Source organism: Monodelphis domestica, chromosome 2 (assembly GCF_027887165.1).
Source record: "Monodelphis domestica isolate mMonDom1 chromosome 2, mMonDom1.pri, whole genome shotgun sequence".
Classification (NCBI taxonomy): domain Eukaryota; kingdom Metazoa; phylum Chordata; class Mammalia; order Didelphimorphia; family Didelphidae; genus Monodelphis; species Monodelphis domestica.
The window spans coordinates 169,248,929-169,275,939 of record NC_077228.1 but is presented as its reverse complement, the minus strand read 5'-3'; the positions used below and the strand labels follow the sequence as shown (position 1 = coordinate 169,275,939).

General features: G+C 50.8%; 2 protein-coding genes across 4 annotated transcripts in view; both read left to right on the top strand.

Moving 5' to 3' along the window:
* Nucleotides 1–13,993, top strand: part of PEAR1 (platelet endothelial aggregation receptor 1) — a 46,303-nt gene extending 32,310 nt beyond the window's left edge. Inside the window, 19 exon segments of the mRNA XM_056814646.1 lie at nucleotides 426–701; nucleotides 2,185–2,233; nucleotides 2,235–2,303; nucleotides 2,666–2,802; nucleotides 2,918–3,130; nucleotides 3,400–3,574; nucleotides 4,449–4,569; nucleotides 4,979–5,145; nucleotides 5,249–5,351; nucleotides 5,537–5,683; nucleotides 8,720–8,845; nucleotides 9,019–9,147; nucleotides 10,417–10,545; nucleotides 10,787–11,002; nucleotides 11,514–11,602; nucleotides 12,121–12,247; nucleotides 12,626–12,691; nucleotides 12,815–13,090; nucleotides 13,433–13,993. Coding sequence (XP_056670624.1) covers nucleotides 426–701; nucleotides 2,185–2,233; nucleotides 2,235–2,303; nucleotides 2,666–2,802; nucleotides 2,918–3,130; nucleotides 3,400–3,574; nucleotides 4,449–4,569; nucleotides 4,979–5,145; nucleotides 5,249–5,351; nucleotides 5,537–5,683; nucleotides 8,720–8,845; nucleotides 9,019–9,147; nucleotides 10,417–10,545; nucleotides 10,787–11,002; nucleotides 11,514–11,602; nucleotides 12,121–12,247; nucleotides 12,626–12,691; nucleotides 12,815–13,090; nucleotides 13,433–13,584 — 2,767 coding nt within the window. The 3' untranslated portion in view covers nucleotides 13,585–13,993.
* A 591-nt stretch (nucleotides 13,994–14,584) lies between these two features.
* Nucleotides 14,585–25,856, top strand: LRRC71 (leucine rich repeat containing 71). Of its 3 annotated transcripts, XM_056816232.1 has the most exons (16): nucleotides 14,585–14,963; nucleotides 15,161–15,296; nucleotides 15,920–16,057; nucleotides 16,984–17,127; nucleotides 17,207–17,282; nucleotides 17,879–17,956; nucleotides 21,140–21,208; nucleotides 21,418–21,577; nucleotides 21,863–21,946; nucleotides 22,021–22,122; nucleotides 22,446–22,580; nucleotides 22,771–22,867; nucleotides 23,174–23,262; nucleotides 23,972–24,083; nucleotides 24,439–24,560; nucleotides 24,867–25,856. In XM_056816232.1, the coding sequence occupies exons 7-16, from the start codon at nucleotides 21,192–21,194 to the stop codon at nucleotides 24,981–24,983; spliced, it is 1,035 nt and encodes a 344-aa protein (XP_056672210.1). In that variant the 5' UTR covers nucleotides 14,585–14,963; nucleotides 15,161–15,296; nucleotides 15,920–16,057; nucleotides 16,984–17,127; nucleotides 17,207–17,282; nucleotides 17,879–17,956; nucleotides 21,140–21,191; the 3' UTR covers nucleotides 24,984–25,856. The 3 variants fall into 3 exon arrangements, with proteins under 3 accessions (XP_056672210.1, XP_056672209.1, XP_056672208.1); XM_056816231.1 differs by lacking the exons at nucleotides 14,585–14,963; nucleotides 15,161–15,296 and adding an exon at nucleotides 17,413–17,488 and having other exon boundaries at nucleotides 15,922–16,057; nucleotides 22,774–22,867; XM_056816230.1 differs by lacking the exons at nucleotides 14,585–14,963; nucleotides 15,161–15,296 and adding an exon at nucleotides 17,413–17,488 and having other exon boundaries at nucleotides 15,922–16,057.
* The last annotated feature ends 1,155 nt before the right edge of the window (nucleotides 25,857–27,011 follow it).

The following is a 27,011-nucleotide window of genomic DNA, read 5'->3' as shown; positions in this document are numbered from 1 at the left end:
AAAGACACAAAGTAGGGGCAGTTAGATGGTTCAATGGATTGGGAGTCAGGCCTGGAAACCAGACATCCAGGGTTCAAATCTGGCCTCAGATACTTCTGGGCAAGTCACTTAACCCCTATTTCCTAGCACTTATAGCACTTACTATTCTATACACAATATTGATTCTAAGGTAAAAGGTAAGGGTTGTTTTTTTTTAAAAGAAACATCTAAAACAGGAGGGAGGGAGGGAGAGAGAGAGAGAGAGAGAGAGGGTGTATGGGGAGAGGAAGACAAAGAACCCAAAATAGGCAGTCAAAGGAAGATTCTGAGAGACACAGAAAGGAAAAGGTAAAGAAATAAAGAGATAATAGGCAGGGACAAATATAGAGAAATCAGGAGCCCCAAGTCAGGGGCATGAGGGTGTGGATTTTCCCAGTCACTGTCTGAGCCTATGATTCACAACCTGCCCCCTACCCAGCTTGCCCCCTACAGTTATGGGGCAAAAACTGTGAAAATTCCTGCGAATGTGGCAACAACAGCACTTGTGACCCCAAGACTGGAGCTTGTGTCTGCCCTCCTGGCTTCGAGCCTCCCCGATGCTTCCAGCCCTGCCCACCTGGCTTCTATGGTCCTTCCTGCCTAGCCCAGTGCCATTGCCATGGAGCCTCCTGTGACTCCCAGACAGGGGCCTGTCACTGCCCTGATAATAGCACAGGGCCAAGGTAAGCAGCTTGGAAGCTGAGACATGCCCCATTGTGAAGACTCACAATGACATAAACCTAGAGCACATCCCTTACACAAAAGCAATGCACAAATGCCCCCCTCCCTCCCCCCACCACACACACACACACACACACACACACACACACAGACCCATATGAACACATACATACAGAATCATGGTAGTGAGAGCTAGAAGGGACTTAAGCAGTTCATTTGGGATGGGGGGGAGCAACCTCGGTCACTGAGTTGTCCTTATTCCTTTCAACAAGGTGTCCATCACCCTGTGGAGGGTATGGACAAGCCCACACCCCAGCCCTGTGTCCCCAGGAGTGTGTTCATGGCTGATGCATGGACAAGCCCACAGGCTCCATAGGGAAATGCTCCCAAATGCCCAAACACAAAGGCTTATCTTCCTTTGAGCTCCATAACAGGCTTTGTTGGTCGGTGGATGGGCATGGGATTTAGATTCAGAGGATCATGGTTCAAATCTCAGCTCTGCCACTTTACTGCCTTTCTGACCTTGGGTAATTCACTTAACCTCTGAACCTTTGTTTCCCCATCTGTAAAAGGATGGAAATGACTTAATAATTTCTCAGTTGTTCTAACTGTAAATCTATGAGCCCAGGAACCCATAAGCTGATCAGGGAATTCAGGAAACTTACTTAATCATCTCCTTGTGTATTCCAATTTCCTGCTCAATGCAGGAATATAACATTCCTGACTGATCACTTCCTGTGACAAAGAACTCACTAACCCAAGAAGCAGTCCATTCCATTGTAGGTATCTCTTATTATTTTAGCTAAAATATGTCTCTCTGGAAACTACCCATTCTGCTCTGCCATCATTCACACAACAGACCTTCACATTCTTGAAGGCAGCAATTGTGTTGCCTATGTTTTCGCCAAGCTAAAAGCTGGTCATTCAGTGACATGACTTCCCTTCCCCTCACCATTCTGGCCACAGTCTGTTCCACGATATGGAGCCAAGAATGGAATAAATGAAAATCTAGATGTGGTGTAATTTAGACAGTATGGCATGACTTACCTTCTCTCTCTGAACGTTGTCACGCCAGGATGCTGGCTCATATTGTTTGCCCAAAGCCCCTTGCTGCTTTTACCCCTACAAGAACTACTTATAACCATCCTTCCTTATTCTGTCGTTGAGTTTTTAGATGTGTGTGGGACTTGACATTAATTATCTAATTAATTAGGTGTCTTCGGATTAGAAATCCAAGAGACTCTCTCCTAAGTTCCTACTCCCCCGTTGCCTCTCAGTAAACATTTGTTGAATTTGGTTGAAAGCTTACTGCCATCTTACTGGTGGGAATGTAAAATAGTCACATTCCTATTTATGCTATCCTATCCATAGGGATTCAAAAAGCATGTCCTACGCTAGAACACGTAAGGCAGGCTGAATGAAGGAATGAAGCCTTCTCCTCCCCTCCTCCCTCCCGACTGACCTAGACCGTATCTGCCTCCACAGCTGTGAGATACCCTGTCGTCGGGACACAATCGGCTTCTCCTGCCCCCAGAAGCCATCCCTGCCAAAATGGGGGGATCTACAACTCTGGCCAGAACTGTACCTGCCCACCAGGCTGGATGGTAGGAGGGATGGGGGCAATCGGCGGGGAGCGCACGGGGAATCCCCGGGGAAAGGACAGTCAGAATGCGGGGGCAGCTTCTGGAGCCCGGAAGCCAGACGGATTCATATCGGAGAGCAGGAGGGGCGCTGGTCCAGGTTATTGCCAGGGAGAGGGTCCTGTTGGAGGGGTGCTGGGAGGAGGGGTAGGGCAGAGGCAGTCCAGTTCCTTGGAGGAACAATGGAGACAGCGGGGACCCGGGTATTTCCTGTGCCTAATAACTGTTTGTTAGTTGAGTGAATAGATAAATGGATTCCGGAGGGCTCTCCTACCATTGGAGATTCCTGGGGACTTTTATGATGCGCCTTACCCTGCTCTTCTCAGGGCGCCATTTGTTCGCTGCCATGCCCAGAAGGCCGCTTTGGAAGGGGTTGCACCCAAGAGTGTCGCTGTCATAACGGTGGTCAATGCGACCCCATACTAGGGCAGTGCCACTGCGCTCCAGGATACACCGGAGACAGGTGGGTGAGAGGAGCACGAAGTGTACTATGGAGTGGGCGTGGCCTATAGCGATGGTGGGCGGGGCCTGGTGGGCGGGGCCTGGGAGGGCTGGCTCTCACTGAGCTAGGTGCCCAGGTGCCGGGAGGATTGTCCAGCGGATCGTTTCGGCCAGGATTGTGCAGAGACCTGCGACTGCGGCCCGGGGGCTCGCTGCTTCGCAGCCGACGGATCGTGTCTGTGCGAGCACGGCTTCACTGGGGATCGCTGCACAGAGCGCCTTTGTCCAGACGGTAGCTACGGGCTCACTTGCGAGGGGTCCTGCGCCTGCCACGCAGAGCACAGCCTCAGGTGGGGGAATCCGAGGATGGGCGGGAGAGGGCCTCGGAGGGAGGGTTCCAGAAAGGGAGGAAGGGAGGAAGAAGGAGGGCGACACTTTCCTTCTGCACACCTGTCCTCGTACCCCACGCCCCTCGTCTTGGGCTGGCCCCTTCTGCATGGAGAAAGACTGGGATCTGGACCCTCTAGGCCGCTGGGGGCGGGGCTAGCGGGCTTCCAGGATCTGAACCTCCCAGAGGACCCACGCTACTCTAGGTGATCGTTAATTGCTCTCTTCCCAGTTGCCATCCCATGAGTGGCGAGTGCTCTTGCAGGCCAGGATGGGCTGGCTTACATTGCAACGAGAGCTGTCCCCCGGGAACCCACGGACCTGGCTGTCGGGAACCCTGCCTCTGCCTCCATGGAGGCACCTGCCAGGCAGAAAGTGGCCACTGTCTCTGTCCCCCTGGCTACACAGTGAGTGTGCCAATAGGGTCTGCCCAACCCACTGCCCTGGTGATAGTCAAAAGCCCTCGACCCAGCCTCATCTCCAGGTTAGGTGGGGACCCCAGACTTATCTCCACCCCTACCCCTAACTACTTTGCTTCTGAGTACCCAACCTTCCCAGCTTCTCCCCTAAAAGATGCAGGGAGCCCAGAGTCCCCACTTCCTCCTCCCCAGATGTTCTATCCCTGGTATATCCAAAAAAAATTCCACTCTTCAAGAGTGGGGGGGGGGGGCAGCTGGATGGCTCAGTGGATTGAGAGTCAGGCCTACAGATGGGAGGTCCTAGGTTCAAATCTGGCCTTAGATACTTACAAGTTGTGTGACCCTGGACAAGTCACTTAGCCCCCATTGCCTAGCCCTTACCACTCTTCTGCCTTAGAACCAATGCACAGTATTGATTCCAAGATGGAAGGTAAGGGTTTAAGGAAAAAAACAGCGAGGAAGTTCATTTCCCTAGAAGACTAAGAGTCTAGTGTCTCCTACCTTTGTGACTCTGAGCAAGTCACTTTACCTCAATTTCCTAGCCTTTACTGCTCTTCTGGAATTCATATTTAGTATGGATTCTAAGATAAAGACAAGAGTAAGACTTAAAAAGAAAAAAAGAATAGTGCCTTCAATCCCTTGCCTTTTCCTATCACATCTGACTTTCTGGCAGTCCTGAGCTAACCTAGGCTCCTCCTCCTGGAAACAGACCTCCTCTCTGATATGGCAGAAAAAGAAAGGGTTCCCTTTGACCGACACCCACCTCCCCTTATAGTTTGAGGGGCTAAGGGGGGTGGAGTACTATGGGGATGAGGAGCCCCATCCCCTTTTTGCTGATCTCTGGGTTCCCCCACTCTGTCAGGGCCCCCACTGTTCCAGTCTCTGCCCTATGGACACATTCGGGACCAATTGCTCCCAGACTTGTTCCTGTGTGCATGCCCTCTCCTGCTCCCCAGTTGATGGCACATGCAACTGCAAGGAAGGTCTGTAAAGATGCTGGGCCTCAGAATGAAAAGAAGAGGGCATGGCTGAGAGCCAAAGGTGGGGTCATGGGAGGGGACAGAGTAGGACTTTAGGATTAAGACCAGAACTGGTACAGGGTTCAAGATTTGAGTTGGAGTTGGGCTCTAGGGGGCTCAGAATGTAGTTGGGGAAGAGGGAGTTCCAGGCATGGACAGGAGGAATTCTAAGAAGGGGGAAACATTGGAGACAAAAAGGCAGGGAGGCTAAAGGCACAAGATGGGGCTCTGGATTAGATGGTCTGATTGAGTTGTGAGGGGAGCCCTAGGAAATCAGCCTGTGATGAGAGCAATGAGGAGACTCAGTCCTTGGAGGGAAAAAGAATGAGAAGGGGAATGGCTGTTAGTCCTTAGGGCCACTCTTTTTCTCCAGGATGGCAAAAAGGCAACTGCTCTGTTTCTTGCCCTGAGGGCACCTGGGGATTTGGCTGCAATGCCAGCTGCCAGTGTGCCCATGGGGCTGCCTGTAGCCCACAGACAGGAGCCTGCTCCTGTACCCCTGGCTGGCGTGGTGATCGGTGCCACTTCCCTGCTTGGTAAGTGCCAGGGGTGAGGAAAGGGTCAAGGAGGGTGATATTGCTAAGCTCTATTCCTTGCTGACTGAGCCCTCCCTTGCTGATTCCACCTTCCATTCTTCTCCAAGAAAGGGTATTTTGGAGCAGGCTGTGCCAGTCACTGTGATTGCAAACATGCAGATGGTTGTGACCCCATTCATGGTCATTGCCAATGCCAGCCTGGATGGACAGGTGAGCAATCCAAATATCCAAGCCATCCAGCTGGGGATCATGGGGAAGGTTGTTGGAAAGCAATGACTTCTCCTGCCCAGAGCTCTTGCTTCCATGTCCCACCCCAAAGGGGGATAAATGAGGATTGGTGTCCCCTCAATAGGAGGACCTCTGATCAACCTGTACACCTTCTGCTGGGTCCACAGGGCTCCACTGTGACCTTCCATGCCCTGAGGGTTTCTGGGGACCCCACTGCAATAACACCTGTACCTGCAAGAATGGAGGAACCTGTATACCTGAGAATGGGAGCTGCATCTGTGTGCCTGGCTACCGGGGCCCTTCTTGCCAGAGAAGTGAGTTACTCTCCCTGTTTCCCTACCATCTCCCCATTCAGTTAGTCAGCAAACATTTATTAAGATCTTCCTATGCTCTAGACATGGTACTAAATGCTCAGGATGCAAAAGAAAGGCAAAAACACTGTCCCTACCCCCATGGAGCTCACATTCTAGTTTGGGAGACGACTCTGTACATGTAAGATATAGTCAGAGTAGAGAGAGGGTGATCTCAGAAGGAAGGTGCTAGAGCTTGGCCAGGGTCTCCTGGAGAACCAGAGATTTGATATGAATCTTGAGAGAAATCAGGGACAGCGAGGTGGCACAGTGGATAGAGTGTCATGCCTGGAGTCGGAAGAACCTGGGTTCAAATCTGCCTTAGATACTTCCCAGCTGTATGACCCTGGGCAAGTCATTTAATCCTCTTTGTCCAGCCCTTGCCCTTCTATCTTAGCATGTTACTTAGGCAGATCCCAAAGTACTAATTTGCAAGTGACATATGTCTCGTTTCACAACATGACTAATATGGAAATATGTATTGTATGATAACCTATGTCATATCATCTGCAGTCTTGGGGAGGGAAAGAACATAGATGACAAAATGCTAGAAAACAATTATTTAAAATGGCATCAACATGTCATCTGGGGAAAAAAGGAAAAAGGGAAAAAGGGACGAATTCAGGAGATTAAGAGGTGGAGGTGAGGAAGGGAAGAACATATTCTGCCTTCGTTCCTGGGCAGTTTGCTTCTAGCTCTTCAGACTCATAAAATCTTAGCTGGAAAATGCCTTCTGAAGTGTAATCTCGAGATTGTGCTGGCCAGCTTCTCATTTTACATGAGGTTTCATGGTACAGTCCTGAGGGGTCAAATGTGCGGCCCCACACTCCTGAGTGAGGGCTGAGCGAGGTAATGGGGAAACATTCAATAAAATGGACAAGGCTTAGATAACTTTGCATTTTAAGGCCAAGTCAGTATTTGGCCCTCAGAGACCTTTACTTCTAGGGAATTTGTGTCACTGTTTCTACTTGAGTTGCTTGTTTGTTTTTTTAAACCCCTTACTTTAAGACAGAAGGGTAAGGGTTAGGCAAACAGGGTTAAGTGACTTGCCCAAGGTCACACAACTAGGAAGTGTCTGAGGCCAGATTTGAACCTAGGTTCTTCTGACTCCAGGCTTGGCCCTCTACTGAGCTATCTAGCTAACCCTCCAATTGAGTTTAAAATCACTGGTATAGATATAGAATGCTAGACTCAGAATTAGGAAGATCAGAGTTCAAATCCTGCCTCAAACATGCTGTGTGAGCAACAACAAATTGCATTCTCTCTGAGCCTCAGTTTCATCATCTGTAAAATTGGAGTGATGACATTTGTAGTATACATACCTCAGAGAGTTTCTGTGTGTCTCAAATGAGATAAAGGAATTTGCAAACCTCAAAGTGTTATATAAATGCCAGCTATTATTAATAAGGAAACTAAGCTTGAGAGGAAGTAATTTGCTCCCATTCCCACAGAAGTAGGCTAAATGGAGGACCAACAACAACTACAATGATTTAAACACATTTTCTGCTTCCAAAACAAGATGAGTTAAATAAGAGAAAAAATTCTATAACAAACCAAGACAAGTGAGTGGAATCAGCTCAGAGGTAGAGTGGAAAGAGTATCTGGTTTGAATTGAAAAGATCTGGGTTTGAATCCCAAGTTTGTTAGGGAAAATACCTGAGTGAGTGGCTGGATTGCTCAGACATCAAGAACCAGGCCAATAGAGGAATTCCTGTGTTCAAATCTGGCCTTAGACACTCTGTGACCCTGGACAAGTCACTTAACCCCCTCTGCCTAGTGTATTCTAGGGGTTGTTTAGTTGTATCCTAGAGGTTCAGTCTTTCAGTATATATATAAAGAAGAAGAGTGGAGACCTCCTTTCTCAAAGCAGGGGTTGGGGGAGACAGCTGATGTTTAAGGTTGACTAAGAGAGAAGAGAAGGGGTTTGAAGATTTCCCCCCTTCTGCCTTCCCTCCTTAGCTAAGGCTGCTCTCCCAGATTCTTCTGTCCCTCTTGTCCCCCCTCCACTACTCGAGACCCCTTTGGTCTCTCCTTTTCAAAGAAGGAAAGAAAGAAAGAAAGAAAGAAAGAAAGAAAGAAAGAAAGAAAGAAAGAAAGAAAGAAAGAAAGAAAGAAAGAAAGAAAGAAAGAAAGAAAGAGAGAAAGAAAGAGAGAAAGAAAGAGAGAAAGAAAGAGAGAAAGAAAGAGAGAAAGAAAGAGAGAAAGAAAGAGAGAAAGAAAGAAAGAAAGAAAGAAAGAAAGAAAGAAAGAAAGAAAGAAAGAAAGAAAGAAAGAAAGAAAGAAAGAAAGAAAGAAAGAAAGAAAGAAAGAAAGAAAGAAAGAAAGAAAGGAAGGAAGGAAGGAAGGAAGGAAGGAAGGAAGGAAGGAAGGAAGGAAGAAGGAAGGAAGGAAGGAAGGAAGGAAGGAAGGAGGGAGGAAGGAAGGAAAGAAAGGAGGAAGGAAGGAAGGCAGAAACAAACAAAGAAGAAAAGAAAGAAAGAAATGAAGGAAGGAAGGAAAGCAAGAAGGAGGGAAAGAAGGAAGGAAGGAAAGAAAGGAGGAAGGAAGGAAGGAAACAACTGTATGACTTTGGAAAACATAAGTTAATGTTTCTCAGCCTGATTCTGCTAATCTGTTAAGAGGCTAGACCAGATAACCTCAGTGATTCATCTTCATCTGTAAGCACTGTAGGAATTCAGAGGGACATTGTGGGTCTGTGGTTTGAACTGGTCAGACAAGAATTGATGAAGAAGGAGAGATTTGACTGGGGCTCTGAAGGATGGGGTGAGGGGGGAGCAAGTAAGAGAGGGAGGCAAAGATCCCAGAAGTCTGCTGGGATGAGAGCTGTCTCTGAACCAAATCCATGGACACTTGGGGGATAGCAGGTGTCAGGCTTCCCACTACCAACCATGTCAGCAGGATGGGGGGTGGGGGGTGGAGCAGAGAGGACAGAAGGCTCTAGGAAGGAGGATATATTTATCTCCCAACTGCAGCCCTTGACCTTCTATTGTTTCTCCCTAGCCTGCCAGCCTGGTCGATATGGCAAGCGTTGTGCTCCCTGCAAATGTGCCAACCATTCCTCCTGCAACCCTGTAGATGGAAGCTGTCGCTGCCATGCTGGGTGGATTGGCCCTGATTGTTCCCAGCGTGAGTTGTGGTCAGGAGTGGGGGAGGAACAGAGGGGAGGCCACCCAGAAAGAGTGACTCTCTGGGCTCAGGAGGTCCCAAATTCAATGGAGGGGATCCAGTGGAGGAGAGTAGGGTGACTCAGATTCCTGTGCTTGGCCTTTATTGGACTGGTTCCCTTTCTTCCCCTCTAGCATGCCCACTGGGGTATTGGGGCACCAACTGTGCTCTTCTCTGCCAGTGCCACAATGGTGGCCACTGCCAACCCCAGGAGGGAAGCTGCATCTGCCCACCAGGCTGGACTGGACGCCTCTGCTCTGAAGGTACCAACAGAATGAATCAAATGTGTATAACATTTTATAAATCTTTAAGTACTATGAACATGCTAGCTATGATGATGATCATTGATGATGACAATGATGATGGTGGAAGGGTAGGGTAAGTTGTAATTTTGGAGAGAGCATCTCATTTATACTTTCTTGTTCATTACTTTCTGTCTTAGAATTGATACTAAATACCTGTTCCAAGGCAGAAGAGCAGTAAGGGCTAGGCAGTTGAGGTTAAGAGACTTGCCCAGGGTCACACGGCTAGGAAGTGTCTGAGGCTATATCTTGACTTCCAAGCTAACTCCCGATCCAGTCTAGGGGAGACTCTGCACCCAACCAGTAGAGGAGATCCATGATTTGGCAGTGCAAAACTAATGCATGTAGTAGACATGTAGTCATCAATTCGTGTTAAACCAAAGATTATTAAGGTAAGGAATATGGCCAAGGGCCAATGGATCAAATGACCCACAGAGGAAAAAGTGATGGTAATAAACTGAGAGTTAGGAGCTCTGAGTGTGAGACTTGCCTCTGCCACAAACTTGCTGTGTGACCTTTGGCAAAGCAAGTCACATTATCTTCTCTAGCTTTCATTTTCCTCACCCATAAAATGAGGGGTTTGGGTTATATGATCCCATCTCAATCTGAAGTACCCTTTGTTGTGATGGTCAAATGATAGTGGCTCTTTTTTCTTTTATTTAAAAAAATTTAAATTGATATAAGATTATTTTAAAAAATTCCAAATTCTCCAACCACTCCTGTACACATTGAGAAGGCAAGCAGTGATAACTGATCTTTAACATTTCCCCAATTTTCCTCAGTATCTGTCCCCTCTGCCTCCCAGAGAACCATCCCCTATAACAAATAATCTTAAAGAAAAAGAAAGCGGGGAAATGAGCAAAACTGATGAATACATAAAAAACTATGTGGAAGGACCTCCCACCTCTGCAAAAACAGAGAGTTCAGCATCTCCTTGCTATTCTCTGGAGCCATGTTTGTTTTTTATATTTTGCATTATTCACTTCTAATTTTGTTGTGGTTGTTCTTTCTGTGTACACCGTTGGGATCATCATGCAACTATTTTCTCGTCTCTGCTTCACTCTGAATGAGTTCATGCAGAACCTTTCCATACTTCTCTTTCTTCATCACAGTCACCATTTCTTAGGGCACATTCATCATCCATTACATTCCCAGAACACAATTTGCTTGGCCATTCCTGGCTCTCATTTCTTTGGACCCCTCTGACCACCCTCTTTGCTTATCCTCTAGGTTGCCCTCCAGGTATGTTTGGTGCCAATTGCTCCCAGCTGTGCCAGTGTGGGCCTGAAGGACAATGCCAGGCTGAAACAGGGGCTTGTATATGTCCACCAGGGCACAGTGGTGCCCCCTGCAAAATTGGTAAGTCACTCAGGGCAGTATGCCTGATCTCTTCCAGGGCAAAGTTGGGGGTGGGTGGTGGTTTCTCCTATTCATTTCAACCCCTAATTGTATGATACCTACTATTAAGTACTGAGGATACAAAGACAAAAAAAAATGATGACAGTCCTTGCCCTCAAGGAACATACATTCTTCTGTTCCCTCTCTTCTTAGCAGTACAGGGAATGCCCACTTACTGCTTCTTCTCTCCTTTGGTGTCCAGGGAACCAGGATCAGCCCTTCACCATGGTGCCCACCCTGCCAGTGACATATGACTCTCTGGGAGCAGTGATTGGCATTGCAGTGCTGGGGGCCCTGGTGGTGGCCCTGATAGCACTGTTCATTGGGTACAGACAGTGGCAGAAAGGCAAAGCACACCAGCACCTGGCTGTAGCCTACAGCAGTGGACGTATGGATGGCTCTGAATATGTCATCCCAGGTGAGGGTTAGGAATCGGGGCACAGGAGAACATGGGACATTCTGAGTGTGGAGGAGGCCCAAGCAGAGGGCACGAAAGCCAGGCTCTGAATTTAGGAGATTTGGGATCAAATCCTGTCTTGGCCACTATTTTACTTGGTGACTTTGGCTGGATTACTTCCATTCTCTGAGTCTGTTTCCTCATGTGCAAAATGGAGACAGGGTTTGTTCCAGTGGCCTAAAAGCTTCCTTCCTGCCCTCACATTCTCTGACTCATTCCCCTCTGGACTGAGACATTCTTTACATATGAGATGTAAAGGCAGAGTGAGCAGAATGGGTAAGAGAGGCTGGGCACTGGGATCTTGGATTTTGGGTCCCTCTGGTTGCTCCTCTTCCATCCTAATAGCCATGGACCTTAAGCTTTCCCTCTGCCCCTACCCAGGGAAAGAGGTCACTCTCTACCCCAGAGGCTGCCTCATTCCTGAATCTGGATTCTGACTCTGTCCCTCCTCTGATTCTTCTGTCTTGCCCAGATGTCCCACCAAGCTACAGTCACTATTACTCCAACCCCAGCTACCACACACTGTCCCAGTGCTCTCCCACTCCTCCACCCCCCAACAAGGTCAGTGTCTCGGGAAAGGGAGTTGGGGGTGGGAGGAAGGCATCACTGGGCTTCAAATCTGGGGAAGGCTGGAGAAGAGGATCGGGTTGAAAGGAGGAGGGGGGCAAGGGTGGTGAGAGAACTGGAGACCTTTTATGAGGATCAGTCGAAGCAACTGGGCATGGTTAGCCTGGAAAAGACTGAGAGGGAAGAACATTAAGTCTAGCAGTTTCTGAAGACCTGTCATGTCGAAGAAGGGTTCTATTCTTGCTCTGCCTGGCCCCACAGGGTAGATCTAGAAGCATTGGCTAGGAGTATGTGGTCAGCTCTGGGTGCTCCATGTTTTTCTCATAACTGGAGCCCCAGAGGATAATGGGCCATGGACATCTTTGAGTAGAGACTGAATGATCACTTTTCCTGGATGTTACATTAACTCCATTAATATATAGATTGGATCAGGTGACCTTTGAGGTCCCTTCCTAACTCTTCTCTCTGGTTGTTTTGTCATTCTTATAATTCTGGGTTCACTGCCTTCCCAGGTGCCAGGCACTCAGCTCTTTGCTAGCCTCCAGGCCCCAGAACGCCCTGGGGCTTATGGGCAAGACAGCCATGCCACTCTGCCTGCTGACTGGAAGCACCACAAGGAGCTCCCTCCTGGGCACCGGGGTATGGGATTTTATATACCAGGGGATTTAGCAGGACAGAAGGAAGGGTAGATATGGGAGAAGCATCCTATTATGAGTCCATGGGATTCCTCTTAGCTTGAGTGAGGGAGAAGGGCATCTGTATATCTGGGACCCTCTGAAGAAGAAGAGTGGGGATGTCCTTTCCCATTCTAGCAGTATGGGTGGAGGTGAAGACCTGAGTTGGGTAGAAGATCCTAGCTTTCTTTCATACTAATAGGAAAGTCCCTTCCTTCAGGCCTCAGTTTCTTCCTCTGTAAAAGGTAGAGTTGGACAGCAATGATCTCTAAGGTCCCCTCCAGTTCTCAATCCTATGGCTGTCTAAGCAGAGCCCTGACAATGGGTCCATCCCTTTCCTTAGGGCGAGGTCTATTGGATCGTTATAGCTACAGCTCTGGCAACGGATTGGCACATCTGTATGGTAAAGGTAGGCTCAGTGGGAGGAGGGCAGAAGGGGGTGGGTAGCGGGGATTCACTTACCAGACCAGGACAAAAGGACACCCGGGGGTCCCTCCCTCTGCTCAGCCCCCATCTTCCTCCTCCTCCTCAGGGCCCATCCCAGAGGAGGGGCTGGGGGCCAGCAGAAGCTCCCTGTGCAGCGAGAATCCCTACGCCACCATCCGGGACCTGCCCAGCCTTCTGGGGTCCCCCAGCGAGGGCAGTTACATGGAGATGAAAGGTCCTTCGGTCGCTGCTGCAGAAGCACCTGGGGAGCCCAGCCCACCCCGCAGGCATGTGCCCCAACCCGGGCAGAGTCAAAGACTCCGAAGACCAGACAGCCAGAGGGACAGCGGCACCTATGAACAGCCCAACCCACCAGCCCCGGGTGAGAGATGAAGAATCACTGTCCGAGCCAGACAGTGCCCACCGTGGGGGTGGGAACCTAAAGGAAAGGCCCCGAGAATTTACTGGGAAGTTTTTATGGGTCAGGGACCTGGGTTGGGGACAGGAGATGGAAATTGTGTGTGTCCTTGGAGCAGGATTAGCTCTCTGGACTAGGTAGACAGAGACAGGGAGGGGGAAGAGAGAGGGGAGAGATTAGAAGGAGGGTAGGGTAGAAAGAAGGAGAAAGAGTGAGGGGACGATGGAAATTGATTAGGAAAAACCCAGAATGGAGGGCTGGGATACAGGCCTCTCATAGCTCCCCTGGCCCTCTTCCTGTCTCCAGACTTCGTCGTTGGGGGCACGCTGCCTCCTATCCCCCCAGGTCTTCCTCCCGGCCACTACGACTCACCTAAGAACAGCCACATCCCGGGACACTATGACTTGCCCCCTGTCCGACACCCTCCCTCACCCCCGAGGAGACGACAGGATCGCTGAAGAGACTAGGTGGGGGGCCTTCCATTTGGCTAGCCCCCCCCCACATGACCAGGCCCAGAAACTGAGGAAGGACTCAAGGCGCAGCACACCTTCCCCTCCCTTCCCCTGGGTTATTAGGGAGAGAACCGTTCCTGGAGGGGAAGAGGTCCGCGGATGCCTGGGTTCCGAAATCCTTCCCCCGTCCTCCTCCTTGGAGGCAGCCCTCGGATGGCTCAAGAGAAGAGGAGCTGGAAGCCAGGATTCCTGGGTCCCAGGAGAGTAAGGATAATCACCAAGAAGCGTGGGAGACTGGAGGGCAGGTCCTTCTCCGGTTCTAACTGTTCGTCAAGCCTTCACAGCCCCAGCCTGGGATTCCTCGATGGGGAACCCTGTCCCGTGCCTGTAAATAAAGTTGTTGGATTTCTCGTGATCCTGAGCATCTTTGATTCGGAGGAGATGATCCTAGGCTCTGGGGGGAGGGAGGGCTTTCAGGGTCTCTTTTTAATGAAAAATTAGGTAAACTGGGTTGAGTGATGTGCCCAGCGTCACATAGTAAATATCCGATTTGCACTCTCAGTTAGTTGAGTCTTCCTGACTTCAGGCCCAGCATTCTAGCCACTGCACCCCCTAACTGCCCAGAGTGCGTGGCCTTTTAAGAGTTGGGGGAATGACAGTGGGAGGAGGATGGAGCCGGTTCCCTGGGGTTAACTCATTAGCTGTTTAATTAACTGAGTCTTCAAGCCCCTTCACAGATAAATCGATCTGAGGTCGATCGATACTCAGAGCTACCCCACAGACTGGACAGTTCACCGCTGCCCAGCTCCCCGTCACTCAGCAACGCCCCTGCCTTGGGGACCCAGCAGAGCCGGGTGGCCAGCTTCGCTGGGTCGCGGAGCGCAGCGGGATAGATACGCATGCGCTCTGAGACAGAGGCTCGCCTGGCGCTTCTGGCCCCGGAGCGCCCTCTGCAGACCACGCGGGCGACCTGCAGTTGTTTCCAGGCCTTCCCGCCCTCCCTAGCCCAAGCCCCGTTGTCTTGGAGAGAAAAGGACGCTCAGAAGCCCGAGGTGCAGGTCGAGAAGGCTAAGGGTGGATCTCCTCCAAATCTCGATTTCCAGGAAAAACTCTGGCCCCTTTTCCTTCAGTTTCCCCAACTTCATCCTGGTCCCCTCCTCTCTCTAACCCCCCATCCAGACTAACCCAGACCCCAGCTCGTCTCCCTCCAATTTTACTGCGCCTCTCTTTCAGCGTCCCCCAGGCCCGAGTCCTCCCGCCTCTCCCAGCCGCTTCCCCTTCAGGCTTCCACCCTTCCTCACTAATCTCCCAGCCATCTATTCGCCTTCACTCCAAAGCCTAGTGCCCCCTACTCTTCGGAGACCACCCAAGTGCGGCTATTTAGGGTGAGTCTCGAGTGAATTCCCCAGCTCGGATGGGCAGCGAGCAAGCTGTCCGGCTGCCATTCCTATCTCGTAGGTCCCCACCCAGAGACAGTGGGAGAGATGAGAACGTGTGCAGAGACCCGGCGTAGGGAGGGGGGGTGGGATGTTCGGCTCTCAAGTAGGAAAATGAAATTTAATTACTATGAGGGAGGGGTCAGCCCCTCCCCTACGTTTCTCCAGGGACCAAATCCACCGACAACCTGAAGCGAACACCGAAAAAGGGGGAGAGGGTGGTGAAGGAGAAACCACCGCCTGTTCTACCCCCTGTAGGAGAGGAGGAGCCCAAAAATCCAGGTATGACTCCAAGGGGAAAAGAGGGAAACAAGGTGCACACAGTGAATTTGGAATCAGAGTTCAAATCCTAGTTATACCGAGGACCTAGCTGTGTAACTTCTCTACGCCTTCATCAATCTTTGGGGAGAAGGGCTGTGTATAAAGAAACAGAAGGGAGAAGGGCTGGGAATGAAGAGGCAGGATAGGAGCGTAGGATGTGGGGGCCAGCTAGATGGCTCAGGAGATAGCCCTGGAGAAAAGACACGAGGTCCTGGGTTCAAATATGACCTCAGACACTTCCTAGCTGTGTGACCCTGGGCAAATCACTGAACCCCCACTGCCTAGACTCTTCTGCCTTGAAACCAATACACAGCATTGATTCTGAGACGGAAAGGAAGGGGTTAAAAAAAAAGAATAGCAAGGCAGGGGTAAGGAAGCTCTAGAATCTAGAGGATAGAGTTGGACAGGGAAACGAAGCAACGACGGGACAGGGAGGAAATGGGAAACCAAATCTGAGCTCCCCAGTTTATTCGGGAACTGAAGTCGGTATTCTCCGGTCTTTGTCGTCTCCTGGCGGACGCGCGGCGCTATCGCAGGGGGTCCCGGCTGATCTCCGTCCCCCCTGCCCTCCCTTTGTCCCTCAGAGGAGTACCAGTGCGTGGGCATCTTGGAACAGGATTTTATCGAACTCTGCACTCGTTCGGGATTCAACGACTTCCCCAAAGTCGTAGTCCGCAATCACGGCCGCTCCACCTCGGCCACCGCCACCGAAAAGCCACCAGGCAAGTGAACTCCCTCCCCCCTTCCCAAGGGTCTCTCGACACCATCTGCTCTCCCTCAGTTTCTGACCCGGGGCTCTCCATCATACTTGTCCTGGAGGCCAGGGGTGTGTCGGGAGCGAGCCTCCAGAGGGAGATGCGAGGAGCGCAGGCGCTATGGAAATCTCAGTGATGATGGTGGTGATGATGATGATGATGATGATGATGATGATGATGATGATGGGGAGAACTTTTTCTAGATTTCCCCATCTCTCTTGCTCATGCAGCAGCCTGGGGAGACAGGTACCCCTAGGCTCCTTCCTCAACTTTTAAAAAAATTAACCCCCAACTCTTACTTTCTATTTTAGTATTAATCTAAGAAATTCTGGGTTAAGCGACTTACCCAGTCACCTAGCTAGGAAGTGTCCAAAGTCACATTTGAACACAGGACCTCCTAATTCCAGGCGAGGCTCTCTACCTACTATGCTCCCTTATTCGCCCCTCTCAACTCTCTCCTAAGTTTTCTTCTTTACATCCTCAAATGCTTTAAAAAAAATTAAACCCCTTATCTTCCCTCTTAGAATCAGTTAAGTACTGTGTATTGGTTTCAAGGCAGAAGAGCGGTAAGGGCAAGGCAATGGGGGTTAAGTGATTTGCCCAGGGTCCCAAACAGTCTGCATCCTGGGGTTACCCCAAGATTTTGGAGTTTTGGTGCTTGCCACTTTTAGGAGCCTGGCACATCGAGGCAGGGGCCTCTGCTCTTCTTTGATCCTCATTACACACAGATGGTAGAAGAGGCAATGGCACTCTACAGTCTTTCTGGTCCCTGGCTGCCTCAGATAGACTCATCTCCTTTGGGCATCCCTGAAAAGTAGAGGGTGAGGAGGTGGGTGTGGAGACTGAGTGGGGGAGGGAGGTCTGATTGAGACCCCTTCCCCATATGTCCTCAGGGGAGGAACAGCAGCGGCCCTCTGCCTCCTGTAGCCAAAACAGCCTCCTCCAGATCGAAACCAAGTATGCCTTCTTCCGGCCCACCATCCAGGTGGACCTGGAACAAGATGACCCCAAATTGGTTCGGGAAGTCTTCATTCGAGGTGAGCTTCTCTTCTGGGTCCCCTGCCCCAGTACTCAGGACTCTGCCTCCAAAGGCTTCAGTCTCCTTTCTTCCTGCAGGTTGGAGATTGGCAGATCCACTTCTGGGCATTCTCTGCAAGTGTCTGCCCAGTCTCACCCAGCTCCAGGCCATCAAGTGAGGAGGGAGCCCCCAGGGAGAAGACAGGAACGGAGGGGGGGGAGAAGGGGGTTGGGGAACATGGAGGGGAAAGGAGCCAGACTGGGGGGAGTGGGGAAGTTCTAATCCTGCCTCTTACTATTTCTAGGTCTCTGGACAAGTCAGTTAATCTCTATTAGCCTCAGATTCCTTACCTGTAAAATGGGGACACTTACCCCACCAAGGTTGTTGTGAGGATCAAAAGAGATGGTTTATAAAGTGCTTTGGAAACTTTTAAGGGCTCTACAAATGCTGGCTAGCTTTTTTATGAAGCAATGGGACTCCCAGGCAACAGAGGAGACAGAGAGGGAAATGCTGTGGGACAAGGAGGGACACCTGGAGGGGGTGGGCTTGGAGTACTTCCTGGGAATATTGGTCCCTCAGAGAGATACTGAGGGGAGTGGAGAGGACCACATCAAGGAGGAGAAAAAGAGGGAGTATGGAGGAAATATCTAGAAGGGGTTTGGGAAGGAAGTTCTGTGCCTGTATCGAGTAGGGAAGGGACTACCATGCTTGGGTTCTAGGTTGCTGGGTGTCTGAACTGAATCTTCATATGTCCCCTCCTTGTATCCCAGCCTATGGAAAGTGGGGCTGACTGATGAGACCTTGACCGTCTTGATTGCCCTCATCCCTACTTGCTCCTCCACTCTCAAGTAAGCACAGGATGACTGGGAGAAGTCCTGTCCTCCAAGGCTCTGGGTAGTTTTGGGATGGGGCAAGGGAGAGGAACTGTGGGCTGGTGAAGGGAGGGCTGCTAGCCCTTTTTCTTGGTTTCAAATCCTTACTCTTCTCTGAGCTTCAGTTTCCTGTGATTGGACCGAATAACCTTTGATGCTCTGCTCTGTAGACTCTGAAAAGAACAAGCTCCTTCCTTGATCACCCCTTCTCTTTCCCCCATCACATACCTCTGACTACTGGGTAGGAAATCCCTTCCGTTGCAAAGGAAAACCTCAAGTCAGGTTCACTTTTACAGAGAAGGAAAATGAGTCGGTGTGTGTGTGTGTGTGTGTGTGTGTGTGTGTGTGTGTGTGTGTGTGTGTTTTAGATGTTAGTTTTTTATTTGGTTTTTCTTAATGAATTTTTCCTAAAAAGGTGAGATGAAACAGAAAATACAGAAAATACCCTCATGGGAGAGTTTACAGAAGATAGTCATACAGCTCCCTCCTAGATCTTTGCCTCCTTCACCCACTCCCAAGGCCCCTTTCCTTGCTTGTCTTATCCCATGTAGAGGAATGGGGTTAGGGTTAGGGTTAGGGCTCTCTCCCCTTGACTCCTGACCCAATTATCCTTCCTTCAGCTTGAGAATTTTCCAGATGGGAATCTCAGGGAGAATCTCTTGCCTTCTCCTGCTCCCAGTCTGTTTCACATTTCTAAACAATCTGCCTGAAGCCTTAAGGCTGGTTCTTCTCAGACTGTTAATTCATCCATCATGAAAAAGCACGCTGGACCTCTCTGGGTCTCAGTTTCTTCATTTGTAAAAGGAAGGATTTAGATTAGATGGTTTCAGCTCTAAATCTATTATCTTAAAAATTCATCAGAGATAATGAAATCTAAAAGAATCTAGAATAGGGGATTCTTAAACCTTTTTTTATATCATGAATCCCTTTGGCATCTGGTGAAATCTCTGGACCCATTCTTAGAATGATTTTTAAAAAAAATCACAAGGATACATATAAAACCCAGTGGAATTGTTTGTCAACTGTGGGAGGCAGGGAGGGAAAGAACATGAATCACGGAATAATATTCTAAATTAATTACATTTAAAAATAGATAAATTAAACAATAAATTTAAAATCCCATGAGGGAAGGAAATCCCAATTTTCAGTTATATCAGTGAAAAAGATGTCATTTTTCTTAACAATCCGAGTTCTCAGACCTTCTAAAATCTGTCCAGAAGCTGATCACTTGAGTGTTCAAGGACCCTAGCTTAAGAACCTTAGGATGGGAACACAGTGAGAGCACCAGGCTTGATTTGGAAAAGACCTGGGTTCAAATCTAGCCTCAGACACTTCCTCACTCTGTGATTCTGAGCAAGTCACAACTGTGTTGGCTTAGCCCTTGCCCTTCTATCTTAGAGTTATTACTCAGACAGAAAGTAAGAATTTTATTTTAAAAACAAAACAAAAAGAGGACAGCTGGGTAGCTCAGTGGATTGAGAGCCACGCCTAGAGATGGGAGGTCCTACATTCAAATCTGACCTCAGACACTTTCCAGCTGTGTGATCCTGGGCAAGTCACTTGACACCCCCCCCCCCAATGCCTAGCCCTTACCACTCTTCTGCCTTGGAACCAATACACAGTATGGCAGAAGGTAAGGGTTTAAAAAACAAAAACAAAAATTCTCAGGTCTAAAAGAGAGAAGAGAAGAGAGCCCACAACATTGTTACTGTGGTATGAAGTCAAGAGATTTAGGTTCTAGACCCACTCTGGCATAAAGTAAGCTGTGTGACAGCTCTTTTGGCCTTAGTTTTCTCATCTGTAACATGGGAATAATAACACACTGTCTCATTGTGCCTAGTGATAGAATGAATGAAGACAGTAAATAAAGCATAAAAATGGTTTTAAATTAAAAAATGCAAGAGAAAGATTAGTTTTTATACTTGGCAATCTTTTTACTCTCATTTTCTATTGATTCAACTTCATTTGCCTATGAGAAATTCAGTGACTCATCCTGAGCCAATAAATGGACATGACTAGTCCTGGCTCAGGCTCCCTTGCCTTTTGAGTAGCTGACTGGCTCCCCGAGACTCTTTTCCTCCAATCACTTGGCCTTAGTACATAAAGACAAGTGGCTTGACTTTGGAGTGGACCAGCCTCTTCAAGGGAAGGGGGATGGACAGCAGCCTGGGGGGGGGGGGGAGATGGACACACTAGTGTGCCACAAGGATGCTAGGGAGTCTGTGCATCCCTGGAAATCGTCTTTCTTAAACTTTATTTTTATTCTTTTTTTAAACCCTTACCTTCCATCTTAGAATTCTATACATTATGGTAGGAAGATTGGTAAGGGCTAGGCAATGGGGGTTAAGTGACTTGCCCAGGGTCACACAGCTGGGAAGTGTCTGAGGTCAAATTTGAACCCAAGACCTTTTGTCTCTAGGTCTGGCTTTCCATCCACAGCTGCTCCCCCAGATATACTTTTAACAGGGTCTCTGTAAAGTCTGAGAGTCAGGCTAACTGGGTTCAAATCCCATCTGTGTGATCCTGGAAGAACCCACTTGACCTTCCTGGGCCCCAGTTTCCTCCTATGGAAAATAAAGTGTTGGTGTGGATGGCCTCGAAGGTCCCTTCTAGCTCTAGAATGATCTTTAAAGCGTCTAGGCTGGGGGAAGAATTTAGCCCTGCTAGTCTCAGGTAGGCAAGGAATTCCAGCGGCTGGAAGGGAGTTGCCCGTTCTGAATGGAGAGTTCCACTCCCATCCCACCTCCAATCATTTATTGTACAGTATAGTCAGAGGAGCTGGGTTCTGATCCTGCCCATGCCGCTTACTGTTGGTGTGACCTAGAGCATCTCCCTAGGCTCGCTTCTTCATTTGTGAAATGGGAGGTTTGGGTTGGGGGTCTTCTTTTGGCTGGAGATCCGTGACCCTCTGAAGCACAAACCAGACTCCACTTTTCTTGAAATTTCTCCTCCTCGGGTTAGGCCGTTCTTATGCCTACTTGGTCCGTCCCATCTTGACTCCCCACCTCTCCCACTTTGCCTCTCCCGCCATTCACGTTCCTCGGGGCAGTGATGCGTCGGGAAAATGCGCCGGGCTTCTGGGGGTTTGCCAGGACCCCAGGCCACGGCTGCCTGGTTTAGGGGCTCTCCGCTTTGGCTGGTCTCCCCAATCCCTATCAGGAAGGTGTCTCTGGAGGGAAACCCCATCGTGGAGCAGTCTTACCACAGGCTCATGGTCCCGGAAAGCACGTGAGTCTCCGCCCCTCTCCCACGCCCCGTCGGGGCTCTCATTTCGGGGGGACGCCGCCTTTTCCTCCCTCCTGCCTCGTGCTCCCAGCTTGTGTCCCACACCTCCGAGCCCCGCCCCCTGGGATCCCCTGCCGCCCTCTGAGGCCGGTCCCCGTGGCCTTCCCCGCCCTGACGCTGGCGGTCCCGGGCCTCCCGTCCCCTTCTATCAGCATCATGCACTTGTCCCTGCGGAACAACGAGATCGATGATCGCGGGGCCCGGCTCCTGGGCCGGGCGCTGTCCACGCTGCACACCAGCAACCGGACTCTGGTCTCTCTCAACCTGGGCTACAACCACATCGGAGACGAGGGAGCCAGTCACATCGCCCAGGTGAGGAGAAGCTCCTGGCTGGGATCCGGGGAATGGGGACTGGAGGGGGAGGAGCCCCGAGGGAGGGGAAAGGACCGGCGGGAGGCAGGGGAGGGGAGCCCAGGGGGCTGAAGGGATTGGCACTGGGGGCTAGAAAGGAAGGGCTTCAGGGCGGGGGGGAGGGGGGGGGGAGGGGGCAGACTGGGAGCCAAGAAGAGGCCGGGAAAGCAGAGGGAACCTCTCTCCCCCTCGGCCAGGGAGGGGGCCTGCCTCAAGTCCCCTTCGGTTTCTCTCTCCCTACCTCAGGGACTGAGGCTGAACCGTTCCCTGCTCTGGCTGTCCCTGGCCCACAATCGAATCCAGGACCAGGGCGCACAGAAGCTAGCTGAGGTGGGTGGGGTCATCCTGGGGGGCGGGGTTGTTGGGTCCCAGAAGAACCCTGACCTTCTCCCCGCCTGACTCAGGTCCTGCAGCCTTTCGAACTAACACACACTGAGGTGGTGGAACGCAGGCGACTTATGCTCGAAAAGGGGGCCCAGGACCGATCCAGAATCCTAAGAGGATCGGTGAGGGGTCCAGAGGGGCGCAGCAATCGCTAAATCGGGGTGGCCTGAAGCAGCGGCCTCGGGGAAAGTTTCCGGTGCCCAGCTGCACCCCTGCATCCATCTTTTATCCCAACTCCCCCAGCCCCCCTTCAGCATCCCCCGGCCCCTCACCGGCCAGTCTTTCTCCTCGAACCCGAACGACTGGCTTTCGTTCTACCTCCTACCCTGTGACCTCCCCAGCCGGCTTCGGACGACCTGATCCCGGCCTGAGGCAGCCTGGTTGGTCCCTGTCCGAGGAGGCTTCCTCTTCCCCGGCGCTAACTGCCTCTGTGCCCTTCCCACAGCCCACCTCCTCCCGCTACGGAGAACGAGACCGAGACCGGGCTCAGCTGGCGCAGGGGACTGGCAGTGCTCTGGCCATCGACAAGCTTCAGCCACCGAAGCCCACCAAAGGCGCATCGGGCAAGAAGAAGGAGAAGGTGTAGCACCGCGGAGGCGGCCAGGGGAGGGCCTCCCAGAAGGGAGCAGCGGCCCGCGAGGGGAGAGCCGGAGGGAGGAGCTTGGCAGGGGGCTGCGCCTCTACCTGGGGGTGACGGCACTTGGGCTGTCCTATGTGCTCTCTGAGTGTCAAGGGTGAGTGTTAATGACCACCTGCTTCCCCAACTGCAGCAGGAAGCAGCCAAGAAAGAGGAGAAGTCGGGGTCGGGGACGTCCCCCACACAGAACACCCCGAAGAAGGAAGATCAGAGCAAGGCTGGTAAAAGCAGTGAGTATCCTCCCAGGCAGCCAGGCCCGGGGCCTGGCGACTTTGTGGGGAGCTCATCTGGAGTAAGGAGAGGCCTGTTCTGGGGGGGGGGCTCACCCAGCTCCCCATCCCTGATGGGCAAGCTCCGTCCAAGCCTCTGGTAGCACCCCCAAAGAGGGCAGTGAATGAAGTCCCGCCTGCCGCGTCTCCTCTGGGCTAGCCTTCAAAGGCCCGGAGAGCGGCCTCTGTCCCTTCATCTTCTCAAAGGGGTGGAGGCCCGTTCGCAGATCTAGGACTTCACTTCTGACCTCCTCTCCCCACCATCAGAGGTGACCATCCCAGAACAGAAGCCTGGTCGGGGAAAGGGAGCCAAAATGGGTCCCAAAGAGAAGCGGAGCACACTTGCCGAGTCTGAGGTGATTCAGAAGGTTGGAAACAGGATTCCCCCTAATGGGGAGGAGTGAAAATAAGCACCCACCCAGCTCCCTGGGCTCGGCTGGAACTCTCCTCCCTCCCTTTCCTGAGCGCCCATCGCTGTCCTCTCCGGAGCGCCCTAGCCTCTGCCTTCTGCAGGGAGCTAGCAGCTTTCCCATGTCCTCTCCTGCAGCCTATTTCACCTTCAATCTTCCTCCGCTTTCACCGATATCCACATTCCACCGCTGGCTAGCATCTCTGGCTGGGCTCCATGTTCGTCCTTCCACTAATTCTACTTCAGGACGGGGAGGCCCATCCCTTCCCCCTCCTCCACCAACAATTCAAGCTCGCCCCCTAGTCAGTGGCGTCCGGCTAGCCACAGGGATGTGGAAGACTGTAGAATGAGCCCCAAACGGGATGGCTCCCTCCTAAATCCTTTCCCTTTTTCCTAATTCCCATCCATATCATCTCTGCCAATTTCAGGACATTTTTCTGGACTGACTTCCTTTATCACCTCTGCTCCTCCCCCCCATCCTGGGGGTGCACCTTGTGTCTCACATCAGAATCTGAACTTCCCGAGACCAGAGCCCATCACCTGCCTTTCCCTGGCTCCCTCCAGCACCAAGAATGACATTCTGCCCGGAGAGGGCTGTTCCAATGGGCGATAACGAGCGCTTGACCATCCCATCTCTCGCTCCTTGTCCTGAACAGGTAACTCCTGAGCCTACTGAGATTGTCAATCCCCTTCTAGAGCAAACAGAGCATCGAAATGGGAAGGTTTACTTGTCGGGAAACAAAGTTCTTATGCACCTCAATCTTATTCGTAAGTATAAAAATCTTGCCCAACTTCCCAAGGAAGAGACTGTTTCCATTTCTGGCACCTCAGAAGTCTGTCACCACCAAGAGGGACAAACAATCCTTTCTTCCCTTTCCTCCACGAATAAACTAGACGGAGAGCCGTGAATGTTGGGATCCAAGCTTGGGGCTGGAAGAGCATGGAAATGGAGGGGCATAAGGAGAGAGACTTGGGAATGGGGTAACAGCTGGCAGTAGTGGTTCTTTGGGATTAAAGATGACCAAAAGGACGAACAAGGTCTGTGTGAGGTAGACCTACACTGGGAGTAGCTGGGGAGTAGGGGGCACTGAGAGGTACTGTCTCTTCTTCTTTATGTCTTTAGGGAACCGAATCACAGAAATGGGTCTGAAAGGCTTCCTCGCCGCTGTCCAGTACCAAGTGAAGTTCACCAAACCCAAAATTCCAACGAAGGGGCCATCAGGATTGCTAACGCTGCTGCTGTGGGTGAGCCTGAATCCATTTCCCAGTACTGGAATACTCCTACCCCTGGTCTTATTCTATTGGGGTGCCTCTCTTTTTTCCTAACCTCCAAGAAAGGAAATGCGACTCCCAATTTATGTCAAGAAACCCTTCCTGTGACCAATCTCCATCACTCTTGCTGCGGAGTTGGCTCATTTCTACCCACTTTTAAAAATGAAACTATCTTCCATAATCATGTTTCATTCTTCTCCCATCGCAAGGCTTCACTCCTGGGAAATACACTGAACTTCGATTTAACCAGACATCTTTCTCCTTCCCTTTCTGTATCAGAAAAATTCCTTTCCTCCACAATGTGAGACCTACAACATGATCCAGGACATGATGCTTCCTCGGGACCCCATTTCCAAGACTAAAAAAGATGAAGAAGGCTTGTCCACTCAGGGGTGAAGGATAAACACTAAATCATGTGTGGGGCAATAATAAACTTCTCTTTGTATCTTTTTTCTGAGGATCTCCAAACACTTTTTTATTAGAGCTTGCCTGTTACTTTGGGGCCAGTGACTTGGGATTGGGCCTAGACCTCTCTGGATGCGAGTTTATCAAATGTGAGAAGCAGCAAACCATGCCATATGAGGCTGAGTGGAAGGCCTGGGGACGCGTAGCTTGGAAGAGAAAATTGGGGATCATGATAGTTGTGTTTGACAGAGTGTCCTATCCTCTGCCTGGCTCCAGAGTACAAAGAAAAGCTCCCCAACAATGAGAACTTTCTAAACAATGAGTGTCCCAGCGTGGAACAGGCCGCTTCCTAAAGGAGCAGGGGTCTTCAAGCAGAGGATGGCCGTGACCGTGCAGGGATTCCTGTCCAAGAACAGGCTGGACCAGAACTCGGAGATTCTTCGGACAGAGGATCCCTATGGGTCCTGCCAGCTCTAAACTGATTCTGAACACAGCCCAGACGATCTGCTGCTATCCCTGAGCACGCAAATGGCAACCTCTGCTTACGTGATAAGCCAAGTAGCCTTCACCCCACGAGCCTCTCTGCTGCTGCCAGAGGCTCTGGCGCTCTGGCGTCTTTGTCTGTGGAGGCTTTGCTGACAGTATTCAGGATAAAGGAGTTCAGAAGCCTCAATACCCTCCTGGAGGGCCAATTCCCAGGAGACGAGGTCATTCAGGAGGAGGAAAGGCTCCGTCTAAAGCCACCTTCTGCCCTGCTCAACCATCCAAGTGCTTTCTGAGCACCTATGTGCCAGGCAGTGTTCCAGGGCTAGAAAAATAAAACTGACCCTGCTCTTAGGGAGGGCATCGTTCAGGGCAAGAACATACAAATCTATGCATGTGCTCTTTCTTTTTTTGAAGTGGGGAAGGTGGGTATTCTGGCAAAATCCAGACATCCCAGGGGCTTGACCATGCCATAAGGAGCATTCGCTGAAGGCTTTAGAGATGTGTAGCTTGGAAGAGAAATTTTAATGACAGGACACGAAGAATCTGAAGGGTTGTCACATGCGAGACATTTGCATGAGAGACATTCCGGAGGTGAAGACTACTACATTGTAAGGGGGAGGTCAGGCAGGGTCTAGGGCAGGAAGGGTTGTGAGTTGTGCTGAGGAAGAGCAAGTCAGACAAGAGTGACAGCCTGTGCAAAGGGTGGGGAGGGAGTGGGGAAGGACCTGAGAGTCGGGGCATTGGGCTCCAGTGCCAGAATGCTCGAGGGAGAGAGCAGGGTTTGGTTTTTAATGAGACAGCTAGACTGTGGAGGGCCCCATCTTGCCATCTTGATTCTATACCACGACAGACTGAATCCAACAGAACTATCCCTCTCACCTCCGTCCCTCTGGCCTTCCTTTTTAACTCTTCCACTCTTCTCCGAGTTCCTGACTCGCTTGCTTGCCTGCATCTCCTCCAATCTTTCCCAGCGCTAACATCTAGAATTGTCCAGGGGGGAACATGAGGTGGCTGGTGTGGCTTTTGGAACGCCATAAAATAGAAAATCCCTCTGGGGATCCCCAGGGTGTGCCCAGGCCTGGGATGACTGCCTAGGAAGCCCCGGGGAGAGCTGCAGTTCTTTGGAATAACCAAGTCCTTCCTACTTAAGTTCCCTCTACTCTGCTGGACCATTTCCCCCACTCTCCAGGCTTAGACAAGAAGCCTCCACAGACTTTCCCTGACTTCTGGCGGTCCCCTAGCATGGCTCCCCTGTTCCATCCTGTGCACGCATTTATTGCTGGTTGTGTCTTCGACGGTGCTCATTCCTAAAAAGATGGCAAGGCTTCCACTGGCCTTTAATCCCAAGCAACACCCCCCACCCCCCGGCCAACCTTCCTTTCTGCGGCTCCCCAACATGCTTCAGTTCTGATCAGGCAGTTCCACAACTTTGCTTCTGCTTATGGCAAACTCGCCATCCTTCAGGCCTCTCCTCTCCCCATTTTAATGTGCCTGGAAGGGTAAATCTTGACAGACGAGAGGGACAGCAGGGCT